This window comes from Vulpes vulpes, chromosome 2 (genome assembly GCF_048418805.1).
Source record: "Vulpes vulpes isolate BD-2025 chromosome 2, VulVul3, whole genome shotgun sequence".
Taxonomy (NCBI): domain Eukaryota; kingdom Metazoa; phylum Chordata; class Mammalia; order Carnivora; family Canidae; genus Vulpes; species Vulpes vulpes.
Genome location: NC_132781.1, coordinates 34,759,140 through 34,782,098, shown reverse-complemented (window position 1 = coordinate 34,782,098; position 22,959 = coordinate 34,759,140). Strand labels below are relative to the sequence as shown.

The window sequence follows — 22,959 nt, the reverse complement described above, 5'->3', positions numbered from 1 at the left end:
TAACTGAATATACTATATTAATAAAGAGAAATGATTACACAAATATAAAATTTATCTGAAGTTATTTCAATCATTGTAAGAGTACTTCTGTTATTGAATATTACCATCAAATTTCATGAAACCAATTATAAAAATCTAACATACCACCTGAACATCTTTTAAAGTACAAATATTTTTACCCATATGCCATGGTTTTATGCATTTTCCACAGGGAAGTAAAGGCACAATACTCATGAAAAGAAAACATTTCTATCGACTACCAAACTATGCTAGGGAATATAAATAAAATGCGATTTTAAAATCTAAATATTATACCTTATAATGTCTCACAAATTATGACTAAGCCACCAATTTCAGATGTAGATGCCTGGATTATAAAGTTGAAGGCTTTTGTAGTTTTTAGATCATACTAATTGGCCAAAGGATTTGCTGTAGATATCCACTAAATAGCAGCCTTGTTATACTGTAACTTAATTGCATTAAAAGAAAACAACTTTTCTTTTAGTTCTACTTTTTCACCAACATCTAATCATATAAAGGCCTTGGTTCACTTTCCTCCCCCTCAAATACTACGGGTTAGTGCACAGAAAGTTTTCTTTTTAACTATTACACGATTAAGTATGTCCTTATAGAATGATCAGAAGCATCTGGGAAAGGTGGAAGTGAAAAAAATCCTCACTGGGAAAGTTAGCTTAATGCTTGCCCTTCAGAGTGGCCCATTATCAACATTTCATAGTGGGTTTCTTTATTTTCAGGTCCCTGAGGTATGTGCAATAAATTATGACTTGAACTAAACAAGTCACACTTGGCTCCAAAATGAAATTTTCCTACCTCTACTTTCTAGTCCCCAAGGTGGGAAGAGGAAATCCTGGTCACAGCCAAAGAAGTCATATTTTTGGCTCTAACATACATTTTCCTGCTTCTCTAAAAGCCAAACTCAGCAATTGAGACAAGAGTCTTAAGTTAGTATTTTAAAGTGTATTTTAATTTTTAGTTCCATAATCTGTGTCTCAAATTTAAGAAAAAACTTTTAGTATCATAAAATTAATGTCATTGCCCTTTTCCCCCACTCAAATCACTTTTCTAATTCTGACACTGATCTTAAACTTTGAAAATACAAATTCAAATCAAACAATAGAGAAAAAATGTAGAAACAGATTGTTTAATTTCCAAAAGCTAGAATATTTAAGGTTTTCAACAAAATTAACCTCTACTATTTCTATATGATAGACTGAGTATTAACATAAAAGAAAATTATAAAGTCCTAATTTATAATCCAGTAATTCGTTTTAGTTTTGGAAGAACTATTTATAGAAGTCATTTTTTTCTTCATCTCATTTTACAGAAAATAGGAATATGGCAAACATACCCTAAGACGACTCAGACTTGTGTCTTATAGATTCCTCTCATCTTGAGTATGAGCAGAACCTGTGACTTGCTTCTTATATATCTCATCGGTCTTTTGAAAAAGTAAATTGCCCTGCTGAGAGAGGGCTTGTATGAAGGTGACAGGGCCAGGAACTGTGAGTAGCCTCTATGAGATAAGAGTAGCTCCTGGCTGGATCAGGGGCTACTGATCATAAGGAACTGAATTCTGTCAACATCCTGGATGAGCCTGGAAGAAGACCCAAGGTCCAGATAAGAACACAGCCCAGCTGATACGTTGACTGCATCCTATGGAATCCTGAGCTAAGCCACGCCCAGATGCCTGACCCACAGAAACTATGACATTAAGAAATGTGTGTTGTCTTAAGCTACCATGTGATAATTTTTTTCACTATGTGACAATTTATAATGCAGCAGTAGAAAAATAATAAAGAGTGACAGTCAGTATAATCAATATAAGATATCCCTCTAATTTATAATGTTCTACTGTGTGTTAATATAAAATTCTACTAGGATTGAGCATTTTCTTCTCTTTTAATAATTCATGATTGTAATAATATACTATACTGCCTCATTGTAAGTCATATTAATGTTCACTAATGCCCTATTATCATCTCATAATGATTACTATCATTTTAATAACTTTTAATTAGTTTAATAACTTCTATTAAATATAAATAGACATACCTTGGAGATATAGTGGGTTTGGTTCCAGACCACTGTGATAAAGCAAATATGACAATAAAGCAAGTCCAATGAATTTGTTCCTCAGCACATATAAAAGTTATGTATGCACCATACCATAGTTTCTTAAGTGTGCAATAGCATTATGTCTTAAAAAACAACATACATGCCTTAATTAAAAAATCCTTTATTGCTAAAAAAAAAAAAAGAGTGCTAACCATTATCTGAGTCGTAATCTTTCTGCTGGTGGGGTTCTTGCCTCAGTGTCGATGGCTGCTACTGATCAGTATGGAGGTTGCTAAAAACTGCGGTGGCTGTGGCAATTTCTTAAAATATAACAACAATGAAGTCTGCCATATTGACTGGCTCTTCCTTTCAGTGAACTTTCTCTATAGCATGCAATGTTGTTTAACAGTATTTTACCCACAGTAAACTTCTTTCAAAATTGGGAGTCAAACCTCTCAAACCTTGCCACTTCTTTATCAACTAAATTTATGTAATATTCTAAGTCTTTTACTATCATTTCAACAATCTTCACAGTATCTTCACCAGGGCATTACATCTCAAGAAATCACTTTCTTGGTCATCCGTAAGAAACAACTCCTTTTCCGTTAAAGTCTTATCATGAGATTGCAGCAATTCAATCACATTCCCTTAAGGTCATCTACAAGGGTTGGAATAGACTCCTTCCAAACTCCTGTTAATGTTGATATTTTGGCCTCTTGCCATGAATCATGAATTTCTTAACAGCATCTAGAATGGTGAATCCTTTCCAGAAGGTTTTCAGTTGACTTTAGAGAAACCTCTATGACAGCTATTGCCTTACAAAAATATGTTTCTTAAATAATAAGACTTGAAAGTTACTCCTTGATCCATGTGCTGCAGAATGGATGTGGTATAAGCAGGCATGAAAACATTAATCTCACTGCATATCTCCATCCAAGCTCTTGGGTGACCAGGTGCATTGTCAATGAACAGTCATATATTGAAAGCCATCTTTTTTTCATGAGCAGTAGACCTCAGGAATGGACTTAAAATATTCAGTAAACCAAGTTATAAGCAGATGTGCTGTCACCCAAGCTTTGTTGCCCATTTACAGAGCAGGGGCAAGAGTAGGTTGAGCATAACTCCTAAGGGCCCTAGAATTTTCAGAATGGTAAATGAGCACTGGCTTCGGCTTAAAGTCACAAGCTGCATCAGCCATTAACAAGAGTCAGCCTGCTCTATGATAAAAAGCCAGGAACTGAATTCCCCTTTCTAGATGGTCCAGTACTAAATGGCCTCTTCTTTCAATGTAAGGCCATTTCATCTACATTGAAAAATCTGTTTAGTGTAGCCTCCTTCTTTAATTATCTTAGCTAGATCTTTTTGATAACTTGCTGCAGCTTCTACATCAGCATTTGCTGCTTCACCTTGCTCTTTGATGTTACGGAGTTGGCTTCATGAATCAATCTCTTCTAGCTTTAAACTCTTCTTCTGTAGCTTCTTCTCAGCCTTCATAGAATTAAAGAGAATTAAGGCCTTGCTCTGGATTAGATTTTGGCTTAAGGGAATATTGTGGCTGGCTTAATCTTCTATTCAGAGCATGAAAACTTTCTCCATCAGCAATAAGGCTGTTTTGCTTTCTTATCATTTGTGTGTTCACTGGAGTAGCATTTTAAATTTCCCTCAAGAATTTTTCCTTTGCATTCAAAACTTGGCTGTTTGGCACATGAGGCCTAGCTTTCAGATAATCTCAACTTTCAACATGCCTTCCTCACCAGGTTTAATCATTTCTAGTTTTTCATTTAAAGTGAGACATGCAACTCTTCCTTTCACTTGAACACCTAGAGGTCATTGAAGAGTTATTACCTGGCCTAATTTAAGGATACTGTGGTGTCTTGGGAAATAGGGAGGCCCGAGGAGGAAGGGAGAGAGATAATGGAAAAGCCAGTGGAGCAGTGGTGGAGCAGTCAGAACACATCTACTTATTTAACATCGGTCAATTAAGTAAGACGTCTTATATGGGCAGTTTGTGGCACCCCAAAACAATTACAGTAGTAACATCACAGATCACCATAACAAATATAATAATGAAAAACTGTGAAATATTTGCAATAATTACCAAAATGCAACACAGAGATATGAAGTGAGCAAATGCTGTTGGAAAAACAGCACGAACAGACTTGCTGTATGCAGGTTGCCATAAACTTTCAATGTGTAAAAAAAATCACAATATCTACAAAGTGCAATAATGTATGATAAAAAGAAGTATGCCTGAATATTAAATACATATTTAACTTTTAGTTCTATTTTAATTTAATTAATATATCAAATATATTTATATTTAAATTATATGTAAATACAATGTATATATTGAATATACTTAGTATTCAGATATGATTAAGTATATACACAGTTAAATACATGTAAGTGTATGTAAGACTACTAAGTAATAGATTTATATTTAGTCATTAAATCAACATTTTTTAAGAAATCAACATTTATTGAACACTTACTGTATTCCAAGGTACTACTTTAATTACAGAGACACCTTAAGAAATTATCCTAATCCTTGAAGTATACCATCTAACACATCATAAAACATATTTGTAAGCAATACAATTAACAAAATGAAAGCAGTACAGTATGTGCTTTAGGAAGTAATAAAGGATACTGGTAAAGAGGACTATGTAGGTAAAATATACAAGCTAGTATTATTATACTTTTAGTTTGTAATTCTTTTTTTCTACAACATTTAAAAGGCAAATGTATAAAATATTATAAATTATGTTATAAAATGTATAAAAATGCAATGCATAAAATTTTAAGAATGTAATCCAGATAGTAACACTATAAAAGGGAAAGGACAGAGATTAAGGATGTTATTTGTAATCTCCAGGGTTAACACTAAGAAAATAACTAAAAAATGTACACAAAAGAAGGGTATCAAAATAGCATTCAGTGAAAAAACAACTAAATACAAAAAAGAGTAATAATGAAGCAATTGAGGAACAAAAAGCACAGAAAACAAACAGTGAATAGTAGAACTAAGTCTTTCCTTATTAGTAATTACTTTGTGAATAGATTAAACTCTTCAAATGAAAGGCAGAATTCAGCTGAATGAATTTAAAAAATATGATTTAACTATATGGTGTATACAAACTCATTTCAGATGTAAGGAAATTGGTACCTTATATCATATACAAAAAATTACTCAAAATGGAAACAAATATCTTTTTATTGAAAGATTTTATTTATTTATTCATGAGAGACACAGAGAGAGAGAGAGAGGCAGAGACACAGGCAGAGGGAGAAGCAGGCCCCATGCAGGGAGCCTGACGTGGGATTCGTGGGATCCCGGAACTCCAGGATCATGCCCTGGGCTGAAGGCAGGCGCTAAACCACTGAGCCACCCAGGGATCCCTGGAACCAAATATCTAAATTTAAGAGCTCAAACTTATGAAACTCTTTGAAGAAAATGGGCAAATCTGCATGGCAGATTTTTGTTATATTTAGGAAACTATTTGGCAACACCAAATGTACAGGAAAAAAACAAAAGAATAAAGTAGACTTCATTACCAAATTTTGTATTTCTTTTATATTTTAATTTATAAGTATAAGTTTATGCTTATTTTTATATATAATTATTATATAATTTTTATACATAATTAAATTATTATATAATTTTATATATAATTAAATTATAAAAATTTTATATATTTATAATTTTAATTTATACTTTTATTTCTTTTTAATCCCATAATAGTGCTCTGATTTATTTCAGGTGTTCAGATATTTCAGGTATTGATGACTATATTCTGGTCGTTTCTAAATGATAAAAGGCCTTTCTAATTATTATAAACATTATATATCTATACTCTTAAAGCTTATAAATATCAGTCTTTTGAATGGATGTCCCACAAATATCCTTTAGTTGTTAAAAAAAAAAAAGCCAAAACTCCTTTTTCGAGTCTTAATTCTAAGCCCTTTGCCATGTGCGGTAGAAAATACCCACATGCCTCCTTTTGTTCCTGGCTTTGGGCTTAGGCCTGTGACATACTTTGGGCAGTAAGTTAGTAGGCGTGATATAAGTAGGTATGTGAAAAGTGCTTGCACAATCAAGCCTGCCCTCATGTCTCTGCCAAGGTATAAAACATGGTAACATGTTCTGACTAGTGTGCTGGTATATAAAGGATAAGATGCATATATAGCAGAGCTGACCCACTTGGGCCAAACTACATTGGTGAAACCATAGCAGTGTGACAGAGCCTGGTAGAAATCAGCAGAGCTGCCCAGCCAACCCCAGCTCATATCATCTACCACCTAGCTACTACCCCCCACCAATTGATATGTGATTCATAACAAATGATTACTGTTTTAAGCCACTATGTTTCAGAATTGTTTGTTACACAGGAAGAGCTGATCTAGACATAAGGCAACAAGAAATACACTTCACTTATATCTGATATTGCCAGTAAAGAATTTTCCTCTTTATCTGTCCCTTATCCATGAAGTCTGGACTACTCTTGGGTCTACTCTACTTGTCCCTTTCAGGAACCACTAGCAAAACTCCTTTAAAACCACCCTCCTCATCCCTGGATGGCGCAGCGGTTTGGCGCCTGCCTTTGGCCCAGGGCGCGATCCTGGAGACCCGGGATCGAATCCCACATCGGGCTCCCGGTGCATGGAGCCTGCTTCTCCCTCTGCCTGTGTCTCTGCCTCTCTCTCTCTCTCTCTCTCTCTCTCTGTGACTATCATTAAAAAAAAAAAACAAAAAAACAAAAAAACCACCCTCCTCCTCTGCATTCAGATCTCACTGAAGCTTCTGTTGTTTTGCAGAACAAAGCAAATATAACTACCGCCACTGCAATTCAGACAAGCAGAACTGTGATAAGCAAGACCATTACTGAGGAATATCAGAGCAGGTCACCAGCTGTCTTTGTGTATGACAGAATGAGAAGTTGCCGAGAAGAACTAATCTTGAGGAAAAAGAGCATTAATAACTCAACACTAGTGCAACAACAATGCCAATAATCATAGTTATTGGGAGCAAGGGTAGAGAAACCAGAAGGTAAATGTAATTTTTTTCTTCACAAGTTAACATTTTATTTAAATATTTTTTTGAAGAATGACATAATAAACATCTTTATTCTTACCACATTTTCTTAAAATTTGTTTTCTACTAAAACAAGTATTATAGAAAAAGTTAAAGTCCCATTTGATAACCACCCTTAGTTTCATTCCTTTCTCTTCTCAGATATCATAATCATTATTATGAGTTTGATGTGAATGAATCTTCGGGCCTTGCTATTTAGTGAGTATAATATTTACTACAACATAGTGTTAGCCAAAGAGTTATTTTCTTGTGTGGTCCTCAAGGGCTTATGTATAGGTCCAAGAAAAAGACAAGATATAAACAAAAATTGAAAGAGCTAGTTTTAAGGAAAAAAAAAAGACATTGGGAGAATGTATGATACAAAGGAGCATTAGTACAATGATATAGGGCCAAGGTAAAATGATAAGACACTAAAGAGAGACAGTAATACTGCCAATAGCAGAACCATCAGCACCCCTCAGCTTCAGTGGAATGTGGCAACTAAAGCTGTTGATAGTGAACAGAACAGTTTTCTTGAGTAGATGTCAACTATTTCATCAGTAGCTGTAGTGAGAGGCACCATTAACTATATTAGAAAGGGGAGCCTTGGGCATGGTCATTAGCACACTCAATAGGGGCCTAGCAGCTGAATGAAGAGAGATAATGGAAACCACCAAAGTTAGTGCAGGCTGAAAGAATTAGATACCTCCTGAGGACTTTCAGAAATTTTGAAGAGATCTAGAGCTTAGGGAAGAGTAGGAGCTAACCACTGAAATACTGTTTATTACATTTAATATATAATTCACAGTGTCTATTAAAGTATTAACAATAAATAAGGTAACTGCCTAGGGAAAGAATACTTGCTTTGGTATGAGACCCTAACAGATTATATCCTAGGAAAAGAGATATAAATTATACTCATTTAAGTCAGCTTAATGGCCAGAAACCCTGAACTCTTGGTCTCAGATTGCTAGCACCTTCAAATCCCAGTAGCAAGTAAAAGAAAATCCTTCCTGATGGAAAATAACATCACCGTAGGCTTCAAATTATTGCTACAGATAATTTTTCAAATATACTGTTTAGTAAACAATCAGTGATGATAAAGCAAAGTTCTTGTTTTTAGCCTAGATAGAATATCTGGTTTGGGAATATCCTTCCCGCTACAAGTACTGTAAAACTGGATAAAATAGATAAAGCAACTACTTTCAGGGAGAAGATATCAGGCAGCATAGGACCATAATTTTGGAGATAAAGGGAACCCATCAGGTGAACCCCATGATTCTCAGCTCTCTTCCTACCATATAATTTCCTGACAAATAGTACCCAGAACACTGAAGTACAAGCAGAGTATGGTGGTCCTGCTGAGCTGAGGTGCAAGAGATCAGATTTTAGAGCAGCTAAACTCACTGAAATCACCAGGGGAGGGTATGGTATTGAGAGAAGGGAAATAAAGAAAGAACCCTAGAATTCTAGAATTCTCTGAGGGACCTTGTAAGTCTGGGCTTAGAGGTTGATAGAACACAAATATCTACCAAATCTTTCTCACTCATTCTGAGTCACCAAAGCATTAAAATATCCGAGGATACAAGAAAACTGTATTATTAACTTTACATAAAGATCAACAACTTCAGTAGCTGAAAATAATATTGCACTGTATCTTAATTAACTGGAATTTAAATAAAAACTTAAAAAATTAACAACTTATTTGATAAACAAAACTTAAGGCTTTGATGGCCTACCTGTAGATCTTTCACATTTGGAAAAGGAATTCCTATTGTTATGACAGCACGGGCATTGTCATCTGAGAAATCCAGACCCTCACTCACTTTCCCACGACAAACTGCTACCAAGAGGGCTCCATCTTAAGCAACAAAAAATAAAGATTTTAAAAAGCACACTCAAAATTCCCTGAAACTGCTTATTCCTGTCATTTTGAAAAGATCTAGTTAAGTAATAGCAAATTTAACATAATCAAAATAAAAAACTATGATGACATAAAGTTTTAAAAGGGAAACAATACTACATTTCTGTGCAATATGGTACTAAACGAATTTACAAACTGTGTATCTCCCAAATAACTTACAAAGAAAAGCCATATTGGAGTACCATTAACTTATAGATGAACTGAGCAATTGTGCACCAACTGTTTTATCTTTAAAAAGGTAAAATTGCAATCATTACTTTTACCACCAGAATATAAAGTTCTCAGAATGATTTAAACAACTCTAGTTTGGGCAGCCCGGGTGGCTCAGCAGTTTAGCGCCGCCTTCAGCCCAGGGGATGATCCTGGAAACAGGATAGAGCCCCACATTGGGCTCCCTGCATAGAGCCTGCTTGTGTCTCTGCCTCTCTCTCTCTCTCTCTCTCTCTCGAATAAATAAATTCTTTAAGAAAGAAAAAAAAAACCTTTAGTTTGTACTACATATCATATTGAATCAATATTATATTGGAAAGCATTTAAAACACACACAGAACACTCTGTCTATAATCTTATTATACTGACAATATTGACAATTATGTTATGTTATAGAATTTTTAAGATGGTACACTGTTCATAAGTTATTACTATTAGCTCTTCCTAGCAAACTTTTTACAGACATTCTCTAAATTTGAAATTGAGACTTCAGTTCTGTTTTGAAAACTCAAATTTACCTTATGTAATAAAATGTAAACATAAAGTACATTATTTGCATCAAAATTTAGGGTTTGTCTGGCTAGTAAGGAAGATATTTATGCATACTCCATCCACCCTCTTTCATAAGACATTTTAGGTAGTATAAGAAAGACTATACTGTCTTCCTGATCTGAATATATGTATGAGTGTGTGTGTGTGTGTGTGTGTGTATATATATATATATATATATATATATATATATATATATATATATTTAAAGATTTTTTATTTATTTATTCATGAAAGACACACACACACACACACAGAGGCAGAGACACAGGCAGAGGGAGAAGCAGGCTCCACGCAGGGAGCCCGATGCGGGACTCGATCTGGGGTCTCCGGGGCCACGCCCTGGGCTGAAGGCGGCGCTAAACTGCTGAGCCACCCGGGCTGCCCTACATATCTGTTTCTTAAAGTTGAACTCAGCCAGCTGAACTGGCCAAATGAAAATATTCATAGAACAACTCCAAATAAAAGAGTTTCTTCAATTTATTTTCTTTTCACACAGATTTTAAAGTATTATTTTTCTCTTATGTGCAATTCATTTGAAAAGATTCATAAACAGAATTCTGACAGAATCAACTTCTTACCTTATGATAAAAAATATTTTTTCATTGACCAGCTGATAATTTCCAATTACCTTTCTCTCCTTTGTACTTGATTGCATCATAGTACACTTGCAGTAATTCATCAAAATCAGTTTTTTCTCCTCCTTGTGGTTCTACAATGACTGTCTTCACCAATTCTAGATTATGCCATAAACCAGTGTAGAGCCAACGTTCTTTTAACTTTTCTAGTAACTGAAAAGGAGAAAGAAAAAAATCAACTTTTTTTGTGTGTGTCCAAATAAACAAACTTACTGTGGTTTGTTGAAAGAATATAACTATGGCAAGCAAATTAATCTCTCAGCATTTTACTTTTCTCATCTATAAAATGAGAAAAACAAGAGTGTATCATAGAATTCTTATTGGATTAAATTCATTAACTGATTTAGATGACTCTGAATGATGCCTAGCACATAATAAGAGAAGCATAAAAGTTTACTGCTACTGCTGCTGTTACCATATCTATTACTACTGCTGCTGCTGCTACTATGATTGCTATCTTGGGGTTTCAAAAGCAGAAAAAAAAATGACTTCTGTCAAAGTTGATAAATTTCAAGTTATCTCTTTAAACCTTAAGTGAAATTCCTTAATATTCTTACCTAAAGGTTCTTTACCTTTTTTTTTTTTTTTTTAAGTAGGCTCCATGCCCAGCCTGGAGCCCAATGCAGAACTTGAACTCACAAGCCTGAGATCAAGACCTGAGCTGAGATCAAGAGTCAGACCCTTAATTGACTGAGGCACCCAGGAGCCCCAACTAAAGATTTTTTATTGAAGATTCTTTTTTTTTTTTTAAGGTTTTTATTTATTTATCCATGAGACACACACACACACACAGAGAGAGAGAGAGAGAGAGAGGCAGAGACACAGGAGGAGGGAGAAGCAGGCTCCATGCTGGGAGCCCGACTTGGGACTCGATCCGGAGACTCCAGGATCGCGCCCTGGGCGAAAGGCAGGCGCTAAACCGCTGAGCCACCCAGGGATCCCCTGAAGTATTCTTTTTAAGAAGCTAGAAAATCAAATAGTAAATGCAAAGAAAGTAGAAGTTAACAATAAACTCTTAAGAGCTGAAATGAAATGACAAAAGCCAGTACTAGAGATTATTATGATTTAAATGTACCTGTTTTACCTACTTGTTCTATGCAAAGAGTTCTATACAATGTGGACCAGCTATTATAATGTAGGTAAGCAAGAGGACGTTACCCCAAATTCTCTAGAAAACAGAAACTAATTTTTATAAGATGGTTTATTTCCTCAGAATTTCACCCTTATCTATTTGATTTTTTTATAAAGATTTCTATTTGTTTATTTGAGAGAGAGAGAGAGGATGCACACGTGTGTGGGTAGGGTTGGGCAGACAGAGTGGGAGAGAAAGCAGCAGAATCCCAGCTGAGCTGGACAGGCTGATCCCAGGAAACTGAGATCATGACCTGAGCTGAAATCAAGATTCCAACACTTAACCAAGTGAGCCACCCAGATGCCCCATCACCCTTATCTATTTTCAGAAATAAATTTAATAAGATCATAAGACAAAATTTTTATCACTCCTATGGTGTAAATATTTATGTCTTCTCAAAATTCACATGTTGAACTCCTAATCCCCAAAGATGATGGTACTATGAAATGTGCCCTTTGGGAAGTGATTAGGTCATGAGTTTAGAGCTTTCACGAATGAGATGAGCGCTCTTATGAAAGGGATCCCACAGAGCTATCTTGCTCCCTCTACCATATGAGACACAGCCAAAAGACCCTGGCTACTAATCAGGAAGAAGGCCGTCATCCAACCTGATCTTGGGACTTCCAGCCTCCAGTAGTGTGAGAAATAAATTTTTGTTGTTTATAAACTACCAAGTCTGTGGTATTTTGTTACAGCAGCCAAAACACTAAAAAAAAATCACTAATTTGTAACACATCTCATTGTATGTTATACAGCGATCAAGGTAGCCTAATAAAAAGAAAAATTCTCTTTATTATCATGTTATTAGGAAAAAAAAACATGTAGGGTAATCATTAATCTAAAAGTCGTTTTTAGATTACTGACTTGAGTGCCTCAAAGGTTGGCTATTAAAATTTGCTTTTTAATATGCACTATTATTAATTAGTCTCTCATCAGTGTTAGGAAGTTTGAAAACCTTGTAACAGTATTCAGAGCTATGGTGTATAAGGGAGAGTCAAACTGAGTCTTCAATTGAAAAGATAAGACTACTATAAAGTTGATAATGTTCAGAATAATATATTAATGTCTTTAAATTTCTCTACTGAATAACCAGTTTAGAAGAGGGTATAAATATCCTTAGGATTTAAACAATGTAAAATGTGTTGTGAATTTGTAAGATTGTTAATACTTAATGGAATTTAATCCAATGATACACTGTTTTCTGTCATCTGAAAACATAGATAGCAGTTCATATATGATTCCTTGATCGTGAGATAATAATTGTCAGAACAATAGGTTTTTAACATTTAAAATCTGGAGGAACACCTCTCACTTTACTTGAGGAAAATCATTAAGTTGGTAATTCCAAAATATATCCCATAATATCTATTTAACAAGGCAAGTTTGAGAAATAACAAAGAAATTGGTTCAATATACATTTAGCCCCAAAGAAACTCCCATTATATAGAAAAGAATTCAGAATATCAAAGAGTTATATATGACTTAGAAAACATCTAAAAGTTTAAAAAATTTCAAAGCAGGTTTATGTGTAAAATTCCAAAATTTGTTATAATGAATGAAGAAAAAACAGCCTATCTATTGACTTTTTGGATTCTAAGAACTTAAGAATTTTATGGACAATGAAAATAGCCACAAATTTGTAAATAAATCATAAATATTACAATTAAAAGTACAATGTGCAGTATGTCACTCACTTCAGGGAACTTTTATGGCAAATATAAAACAAACTGTCATATATTACTAGGTCTTTAAAAAAATTATCTACAAAGTAAGGCTGTTAAAGTTTGTTGATCTATCTGAATGAACTTTTAGCTGTAAAGATCTTTAATTCTATTAAAATTTAAAAACTGAATCATTAGTATGTAATATTTATATATAAGATTATAATCCAGAGAATAGAACAAAAAGGAGAAGGTGGGACACTCAAAGACAGGCTATTTTTTTCCTAGCTTGGCATTAGAGCTGAAAAACTTTACTGTTGATATAAATTTTATAACTAGGACAAAATTTTTTCCCTAAATAGAAATGATTCAAATTTGCCCTAATTGAAAAGAATCATTTTAGTTATCCAATCATAGCTAAGAAGTTATTAAACTATTTTTTCCAGAAAAACTGTATGCAGTTTAACACCTATCTGCCCTTTCAAATTGCCATTACATACCATAGCATGCATGTATTCATTCATTCATTCATTCACTTATAAGTTGGTTCCATGCCAGTGTGGAGTCCTACACAGGGCTTAAACTCATGATCCCAAAACCAAGACCTAAGCTGAAATCAAGAGTTGGCTGCTTAACCAACTGAGCCACCCAGGTGCCCCTGCCATACCATATAAAGCAATTCCTGAGAAATATTTTAGGCAACTCAAGCGAAGCTGAGGCAGATAAGAGACAAATAATAGATCATAACTAGAAGAGCTCTTAGTCAGAAATGGGGGGGGGGGAGAGAAGATAATTTGCTCTTCATTTTTATCTATTTTTAATAAATGTTGGCAAGAATATGGAGAATTGGAACTCTCATACACTGCAGTGAAAATATAAAATGGTGCAGGTGCCTTGGAAAGAAGTCAGGCAGTTCTTCAAAAGGTTAAACATAGAGCTACCACATGGCCCAGCAATTACACTCATAATTAAATACCCAAGAGAAATGAAAACATGTCTAAACAAAAACTTGTGCATAGATGTTCATAGCAGCATTATTCATAATATCCCTAAGTAGAAACAACCCAAATATTTTCCAATTGATTAATAGATAAATAAAACATGGTATATTTGTGCAGTGGAATATTATTCAGCCATAAAAATGAAGTACTGACACATGTTATAACATGGATGAACCTTGAAAACAATATACAGTTGACCCTTGAGCAACACAGGTTTTAACTGTGTGAGTCCACTTATAAACAGATTTTAATACAGTACAATGCCACGTATGCACTTTCTCCTCCTTATGATTTTCTCTAGCTTATTGTTAAGTCTATAGTATAAATATCAGAAAGGGAGACAGAACATGAGAGACTCCTAACTCTGGGAAATGAACAAGGGGTGGTAGAAAGGGAGGTGGGTGGGGGGTGGGGGTGACTGGGTGATGGGCACTGAAGGGGGCACTTGATGGGATGAGCACTGGGTGTTATTCTATATGTTGGCAAATTGAACACCAATAAAAAATAAATTTAAAAAAAGTATATAGTATAAAATACATATAACATATAAAACGTGTTAATCAACTGTTTGTGATAACATTGATAACAATAAGGCTTCTGGCAAACAGTAGGTTATTAGTAGTTAAGTTTTGAGGGAGCCAAAAGTTAGAGTTCTGACTGTGCAGGGGATTAGTCCGACACGAAAGATCACATATTGTATAATTCCATTTATATTAAGTCCCAGAACAGGCTAATGCATAGAGACATAAAGTAAATTATAAGTTGTCTAGGGCTGGGGAAGGGAAAAAGTCTGGGGGAAAATGGGGAGTGATTACTAATGTGTATGGAGTGATAAAAATGTTCAAATATAGTTGCAGAACTTTGTGAATTGAATAAAAACCAATGAACTTATATTTTAAATGAGTGAGCTATACGCAAATTGTATCACAATAAAGATGTTATATTGAGAAAATGATAAATGGGATACAGAACTTCCAAACAACTATGGGGAAAAATGAGAAAATAAGTAGAAAATAAGTCCAAATATGCCCAGAATTAAAGCAAACACAAATTAATTTAACTCATTTATTAAGACTGAGACACTCATATTGTTTGGAAAAAAGGAAGAGAGGTAGGCAGGGAAGGAAGAGGTGGAGCGAAAAAGAAAAAATCACCTATATGTTGACCAATAGAAACACTTAAAATTACGCCATACAGAAATCTTAAAATGAATATATGGAAAAAGAAATGCAAGGCATATACCAAAAGAAATCAGGTATAACACAGTCATAAAAAATGGACTTCAAAGCAAAAAGTTTCATAAGAAACAGATATATATTCCATATACTTAAAAAGTGCATCCACTAAAAAGATGTGAAAAGGTAACAGTCATGAATCTTTACGCACTTTAAACACAGTTTCAAGATATATAAAAGAAAAGCTGACAAGAAATATAAGGATAAACTTATCAATTCCCTAAATACTATAGAGGATTTTGATGTACTTCTCTCTTATATATCTTATCTCTATCTACAGTTGAGTCAGACAAAATTAGTAAGGATACAGAAGACTGAAGTTTGTAAGAATCATCAACCTTGCTCTAGGGTAACTGGGTGGCTCAGTCAGTTAAATGTCTTGACTCTTGATTTTGGCTCAGGATAGGTGCTCCAGGTCATGGGATGAAGCCCCAGCTCAAGATTTTCTCTCCTCCTCCAACTGCCCTTCCATTGAGCTCTCTCTCTCTTTCTCTCTCTCTAAGAAAGAAAGAAAGAAAGAAAGAAAGAAAGAAAGAAAGAAAGAAAAGAGGAAAAAAAGAATCATCAACCTTGTTCTCATAGAGAACTTGATGCTGATGCTGCCTGAAAATAGAGGATTTTTTCAAACATGAAACTATGTGTGTTAAGTCACAAAGAATATATCAATTTTTTAAAATCTGGAATTATACAGATTCACTGGAAATGCATATTAACAGAAAGGCCTTCTATACTAAAAATAATTTATCTACATAGAAATAAAAAATTTTCCATTTTTTTGGGGAACAATTTCTAGGTTTCAAGAGGGAAACAAAATGTGGCACCTGGGTGGCTCAGTCAGTTAAGCATCTGCCTTTAGTTCAGATCATGATCCTGAGCCCTGGTATCAAGCCTTGTTTTGGGCTCTCTACTCAAGGGGGAGCTCGCTTTACTCCCTCTCCTCCCTGCTTGTGCTCTCTCTCTCTCCCAAACAAATAAAATCTTAAAAAAAAAAAAAGAGGGAAATAAAATGGAAAAAAAATTACTTAAAAACATCTTGGCTATGCTAAGTCTTTTCCATATAAATTTTAAAATCAGCTTCTCAATTTCTATAAAAATGTCAATAGCAACATTACTTTAACAGCAGAACATAAAAACAAAAATATTAGAAATAACCAGAAATATTTACTAACAGTAATATGTAAACTATCTCATGGTCATACAATGTATTATAATAAGCAATAAAAATAATTGGCACTTCTACCATGGATTAGGGAAAAAAGCATGTGGCAGAAAATTATATATAATATCCTGCCATTTTTAAAAAATTAAAAAAAAAACAAAATTAAGAAACATTGTTTAGAAGTATATATTTATTAGGGAATATGTATCTATGTGGTAAAGCCACTTTTAAAAAATAAACAGCAGGGCAGCCCCAGTGGCCCAGCGGTTTAGCGCCGTCTTCAGCCTGGGGTGTGATCCTGGAGACCTGGGATCGAGTCCCACGTCAGGCTCCCTGTATGGAGCCTGCTTCTCCCTCTGCCTGTGTCTCTGCCTCTCTCTCTCTCTCTCTCTCTCTGTGTGTGTGTCTGTCATGAATAAATAAATAAAATAAAAAAAAAAAAGAACGGTAATCACAAACTTCAGGACAATGATTAACACTATGGGAATAGGTAAATGGATGGGATTGACAAGAAGCATCCACATAGCTTTAAAAGTAATATTTAGTTCTTAAATGACAGTTTTGATGTTTTCATTTTACTAATATATTCCATAACTCACATATATATATTACATGTGCTCTTATGTATTTACTCTTATGTAAGTATGAAATATATTACATCATGATTGTGAAAATGGAGTAAGATGGATTTCTTTTGAATGTTTTTAGTAATACCAGGGCAGTGGGGATGGAGGGTGAAGATAAGAAAAGAAACAACAACAATAAACATATTTAGCTTGTACAATGTGCCAGAAACATCAAACATCTAAGGATAAAGCAGGGAACACCACAGAAAAGATAACCTACCTTCATGGCACTTACATTCTAGTGAGAGAATATTATATTCCTAAAGATGCAGAATAAATATGGCCTGAAGCTCCAAAATTTGTATCTACAGCCCCAGTTGCTCCTTTATGTGCTATATTCATAAGTGTGGTCAAATTCACCAGTTAGGTATCTCAAAGGTACCTGAAATGTCTCATATGAGACACTGGAAATGTTTCATATGAGACTAAATTTATAACATTTCAGTGTTTGTTATTTCAATAAAGGATATCACCATTCACTGAGCTGCCTTTGCTAGAACACTGAGTCATCCTTAACAATTCCCTCTTCCCTTCATTCTCCATGTATAACCCATTACCAACCTTCTTAATTTTTGTCTTCTATCTCTCTATATCCAAAGCCACCACCCCAGTCCAAGCCATTAAATCTCTTGAAAAACTACTCCAATAATCTTTTAACTGGATTTCCTGCTTCTTTTTTATCACTCTTAGGTCTTTACATTTTAGCCAGAGAATATTTTCAAAACACAAATTTTACCACACCATCTGCTCACATCTCCATTTCAAAAATTCAGTAAGTGTGCATCAACAAACCCTCCTTGCCCTCATGGAAACATTGATTCAACAACAATACATGGACCAATTACTTTTGTGAGAAATCTGGAAAATAGTTAAGAGGCTCTTGCCCCTAGAAGAGTATGAAACCAGCTGCATAGAAGGGGAAAATTCGTGGCACCATTTGCCTTAGTCCCCCCTCCTCCGCTCAGCATGGTGTGACTCAGGGAAAACTTCCAATTCCTGGCTTTTCCCTGAGGAGGGACAGGGAAGACTGAAACATACATTCAATGTACTGACTATTAGGGGAGCTACCCGGGGGACTGGTTTCTGTCTTGCCTAAATCTAAGTACTGACAGGAAATAGTCCTGAGATGGGGGCCGCTGAGCACAAAGGCTAAAGTTTAGACTAGAATACATTCACTAACCATCGTCTCTCACCCTGGCTCAGGTCTTAATTAGGGGGAGAAAACCTCCAATTCCCAATTTCTCCAGGGAATGGAAACTGTTGAACTGTATATTCAATGTTGCACTTTTTCAGGAAGCTGACTGGAGGACTGGTGGTTTCTGTGTCACTTGTCTCAGAGCACTGACAAGAGCCAGCATACCCTAGATGCCAGGGGGCCACTGAGAACAAAAGACAGCTAGGTAGCTTGGTGCCACTGCAGAGGACTCACAGTATAGCAGACAAACCAGTATAGTTTGGTAGTCTCTACCCTGGATGGGGAGAAGAGAATAATGGACTATGTTGTACAACATTCCAGTTGGCACTGCTCTAAGGGACTGGTTTCTGTCTTGCCTGACTCAGAGCGTTAATGGGACCTGACATACTCTAAAGGCCTGGGGGCTGCTGAAAACAAAAGAGAGCTGGATAGCTTATAGCACTCCAGAGAACTGTAGTACCACAGACAAAACTCAGAGGGAGCAAGTGATTATGAGCTCTTAAAAAAAAAAAAAAAAAAAAAAAGAGGAAAAATCCCTCTAATTAGGAATTTACACATGAGTCTAGAGAAGATACATTCACAGGAAACGGTTGGAGGTCCCCAGAATCTGCGGGACAAAGCCAGTCCGTAAGAGACAGTTTTTTAAATATGAGTAGGTAAAAAGGAACAAAATAAACTCCAGGAACCAACTATAAAGAAATGGAAGAGGGGCACTTGGATGGCTCAGCTGGCTAAACGTCTGCCTTCAGCTCAGATCATGACCACAGGGTCCTGGGATCAAGCGCTGAATCAGGCTCTCTGCTCCGGGGGGGGGGCATCTGCTTCTCCTTCTCACTCTCCCCCTATGCTCTCTCTCACTTTCTTTCTCAAATAAATAAATATTTTTTTTAAAAAATGGTACATGAATTACCTGCCAAAGAATTCAAAATAACCATCACAAAGATATTCAGCGAGCTCAGGAAAGTGATACACAGAAGAATTTGAAAAGAGATAGAAAATATAAAAGAGAACCAAACAGAAATTTTGGAGCTGAAGAAAACAATAACTGAACTGAAAAATTCACTGAAAAGTTTCAACAGCAGACCTGATCAAGATAAAGAATCCATGAACTTCAAGACAGGTCATTAAAAATTATCCAGAGAAGTAAAAAGGAAAAAGAATGAAAAAGAGTGAATAAAGCAGAGAGTACTTATAGGATACCATCAAGTACACAAGTATATACATATGAGACTCTCAGAAGGAGAAAAAAGTGAGAAGGCAAAAACTTTCCAAATCAGGAGTAGGGGTAGAAAACAGACATCCAGCTTCAAGAAGCCAAACAGCAAAAAGGATGAAATCAAAGAAGATCACATTGAGATACATTATTAATAAATGTGTCAAAAGTCAGAGACAGTGGCACCTGGGTGGCTGAGGAATTGAGTGTCTGCCTTTGGCTCAGGTCATGATCCCAGGGTCCTAGGATCAAGTCCTGCATCAGGTTCCCCACAGGGAGCCTGCTTATCCCTCTGCTTATGTCTCTAATGAATAAATAAACTCTTTAAAAAAAAAGATTTTTGAAAGCAAAAGCAAAGCAGAACCCCCATAAATCTGAGTGAATTTCTCAGCAGAAATCTTGCAGGTGCTAAAATGATATACATGAAGTGCTAAAAGAAAAAAACTACCAGCCAAAACCATAATATTCAGTAAAAAAATGAAGGCGAGATAAAGATTTCCCTAAGAATAAGAAAAACTGAGGAAGTTTGGTTCCCCTAGACCTGCTTCATAAGAAGTGTTAAAGAGAATCTTTCAAGTTGAAATAAAAATGCTAGACAGCAACACAAAACAAAAAAAAAAAATGAATTCTTGGTGAAGAATTGTTAGAGACCAAGATATAATACATTGAGAAAAGTGCCAACTCATGAAGATGTGATTATAAACACATAAACGCCTAAGACCAGAGCTCTAAAACACATGAAAGAAAAACAGAATAAAATAGAAAAATAAACAGTTCTACAATAATAGTAAGTTTTAATACTCCAATTTCAATAATGAACAAAACAACCATACAGAAGTTCAATAGGAAAAAAAGGATTTGAGAAACACTGTGAGAGCACTTAGGTTGGTTAAGGATCTGATTCCTAAGTTCGGTTCAGGTCATGCTCCCAGGCTAGAGAGTCAGAGCCCTACACTGGGCTCTGTACTCAGAGGGGAGTCCGCTTGGAATTCTTGCTCTCCTTTTCCCTCTGCCACCCCCCACTGCATGCTTTCTCTCTCTCTAAAATCAATCAATCTTTTTGAAAAAAAGAAAAACACTATAAACGAACTGACCCAACACACACACATACACACACACACACACACACACATATAACACCCCACTCAACAAAATAAATACAGTCTTCTCAAGTACACATGGAACATTCTCTATGGTAGACCATAGGTTAGGTCACAATATAAGTCATAATAAATTTTAAAGGGATTGAGTAGTTTTTCTGACAATCAGGAAATGAAACTAGAAATCAATAACATAAGGAAAATTGAAAAATACACACATAGGTGGAGACTGAATAATACAGTCTTAAACAACCAGTAGATCAAACTAGAAATCACAAAAGAAATTAGAAAAAAAAATCTTCAGACACATGAAAACAAAAATATACACATATTAAAACTTATGAGATACAGTGAAAAAAAGTACTACAAAAGATATTTATAGCTGTAAATGCATAATTAAAAAGAAAAGTTCAAATTAATCTTAACTATACAACTTAAGAAACTAGAAAATAGCAAATTAAACCAAAAACTAGCAGAAGGAAAGAAGAAATAAGGGTAGAGCTAAATAAATGAACTAGAGAATAGAAAAAAAAAAGAAAACTGAGAGTTGGTTCTTTGAAGATCAACAAAATTGACAAATCTTTGGTAGACTAAGAAAAAAAGAAGATTCAATGATTAAAACCACAAAAGTGGAGACATACTATCAACTTTAAAAGAAATAAAAAGATTATAAGACAATACTATAAACCAATGTATACCACTAAATTGGATAATGTGGATGTAAAGAATAAATTCTTAGAAACATAATCTATGAAAACTGAATCATGAAGAAAAAGAAAATCTAAATAGACCTTAACAAATAAGGAGATTGAATCAATGATCAAAATCCTCCAACAAAAAAAGCTCTGGAACAGATATCTTCACTGGTGAATTCCATCAAACATTTAAAGAATTAATATAAAAAAAGAATTAATATCAATCTTCCTCACTCTCCCCAAAACTGAAGAGAACACTTCCTAACTCATTCTATTGGCTAGCATTACTTTATACCAAAGGCAGACAAAGATACCACAAGCAAAGAAAGCTACAAATATCCCTTATAAATATTGATGCAAAAATCCTCAATACTAGCAAACAAAATCCAGCAACATACTGGGGCAGCCTGGGTGGCTCAGTGGTTTAGTGCCACCTTCAGCCCAGGGCATGATCCTGGGGCCCCAGGATCAAGCCCCACATTGGGCTCCCTGCATGGAGCCTGCTTCTCCCTCTGCCTGTGTCTCTGCCTCTCTCTGTCTCTCTCGTGAATAAATAAATAAAATCTTAAAAAAAAAATTCAGCAACATACTAAAAGTATAAGGGTGCCTAGGTGACTCAGTTGGTTAAGCATCTGCCTTCAGGTCAGGTTATGATCCCAGGGTCCTGAGAGTAAGCCCCATGTCAGGATCCCTGCTCAGTGGGGAGTCTGCTTCTCCTTCTCCCTGCTTTTGTTTTTTTTCTCATTCTCTCTCTCTCTCAAATAAATAAATATTTTAAATTCTTAAAAAGTGTAAAAGTATTATATATCATGACCAATTGGGATTTACCCCTACAACAGAAGGGTTGTTCAACACATAAAAAAAAAAATCTATCAATGTAACATATTACATTGGTGGAATGGAGGGAAAAAAGCCACATGATCATCTCAATTGAGGTAGGAAAGCATTTGAAAAAATTTAACACATTTTCATGATAAAAACTCTCAAATTAGGAATGAGAGAAAATTTCCCAAACATATTAAAGATCTTTTATGAAAAGCTCACACCTAACATCAAATTCAAATAGTGAACAACTCAAAGCTTCCCCCAAAATCAGAAAACAAGATAAGAATGCCTGACTTTGCCACTTCAATTAAACAGAACAATTAAGCAAAAATAAATAAATAAATAAATAAAAAATAAATAAATGGTATTCAAATTGTAAAAGAAGAAGTAAAACTATCTCTGTTCACAGCTGACATGATCTTACATCTAGAAAACCCCAAAGAATACACATCAACTCCCCCCTCCAAAAAACCCTGTTAAAGCTAATAAATGAAATCAGCAAAGTTGCACGATATAAAATCAACATCCAAAAATTTGTTTCATTTTTATATGCTAACAATAAACAACCATAAAAGAAATGAAAACAATTCCATTCACAGTAGCATCAAAAAGAGTGCTCACTTCAGCAACACATACATATTAACATCAA

General features: G+C 35.0%; 1 protein-coding gene across 1 annotated transcript in view; it reads right to left on the bottom strand.

Moving 5' to 3' along the window:
* The window catches only part of BRIP1 (BRCA1 interacting DNA helicase 1), a 182,436-nt gene that overhangs the window by 45,617 nt on the left and 113,860 nt on the right, over nucleotides 1–22,959 (bottom strand). The window contains exons 15-16 of the mRNA XM_025996062.2: nucleotides 10,462–10,621; nucleotides 8,887–9,008 (exon numbers count right to left, since the gene is read on the bottom strand). Of these exons, the coding sequence (XP_025851847.1) occupies nucleotides 8,887–9,008; nucleotides 10,462–10,621 (282 nt within the window). The remainder of the gene's footprint in view (nucleotides 1–8,886; nucleotides 9,009–10,461; nucleotides 10,622–22,959) is intronic.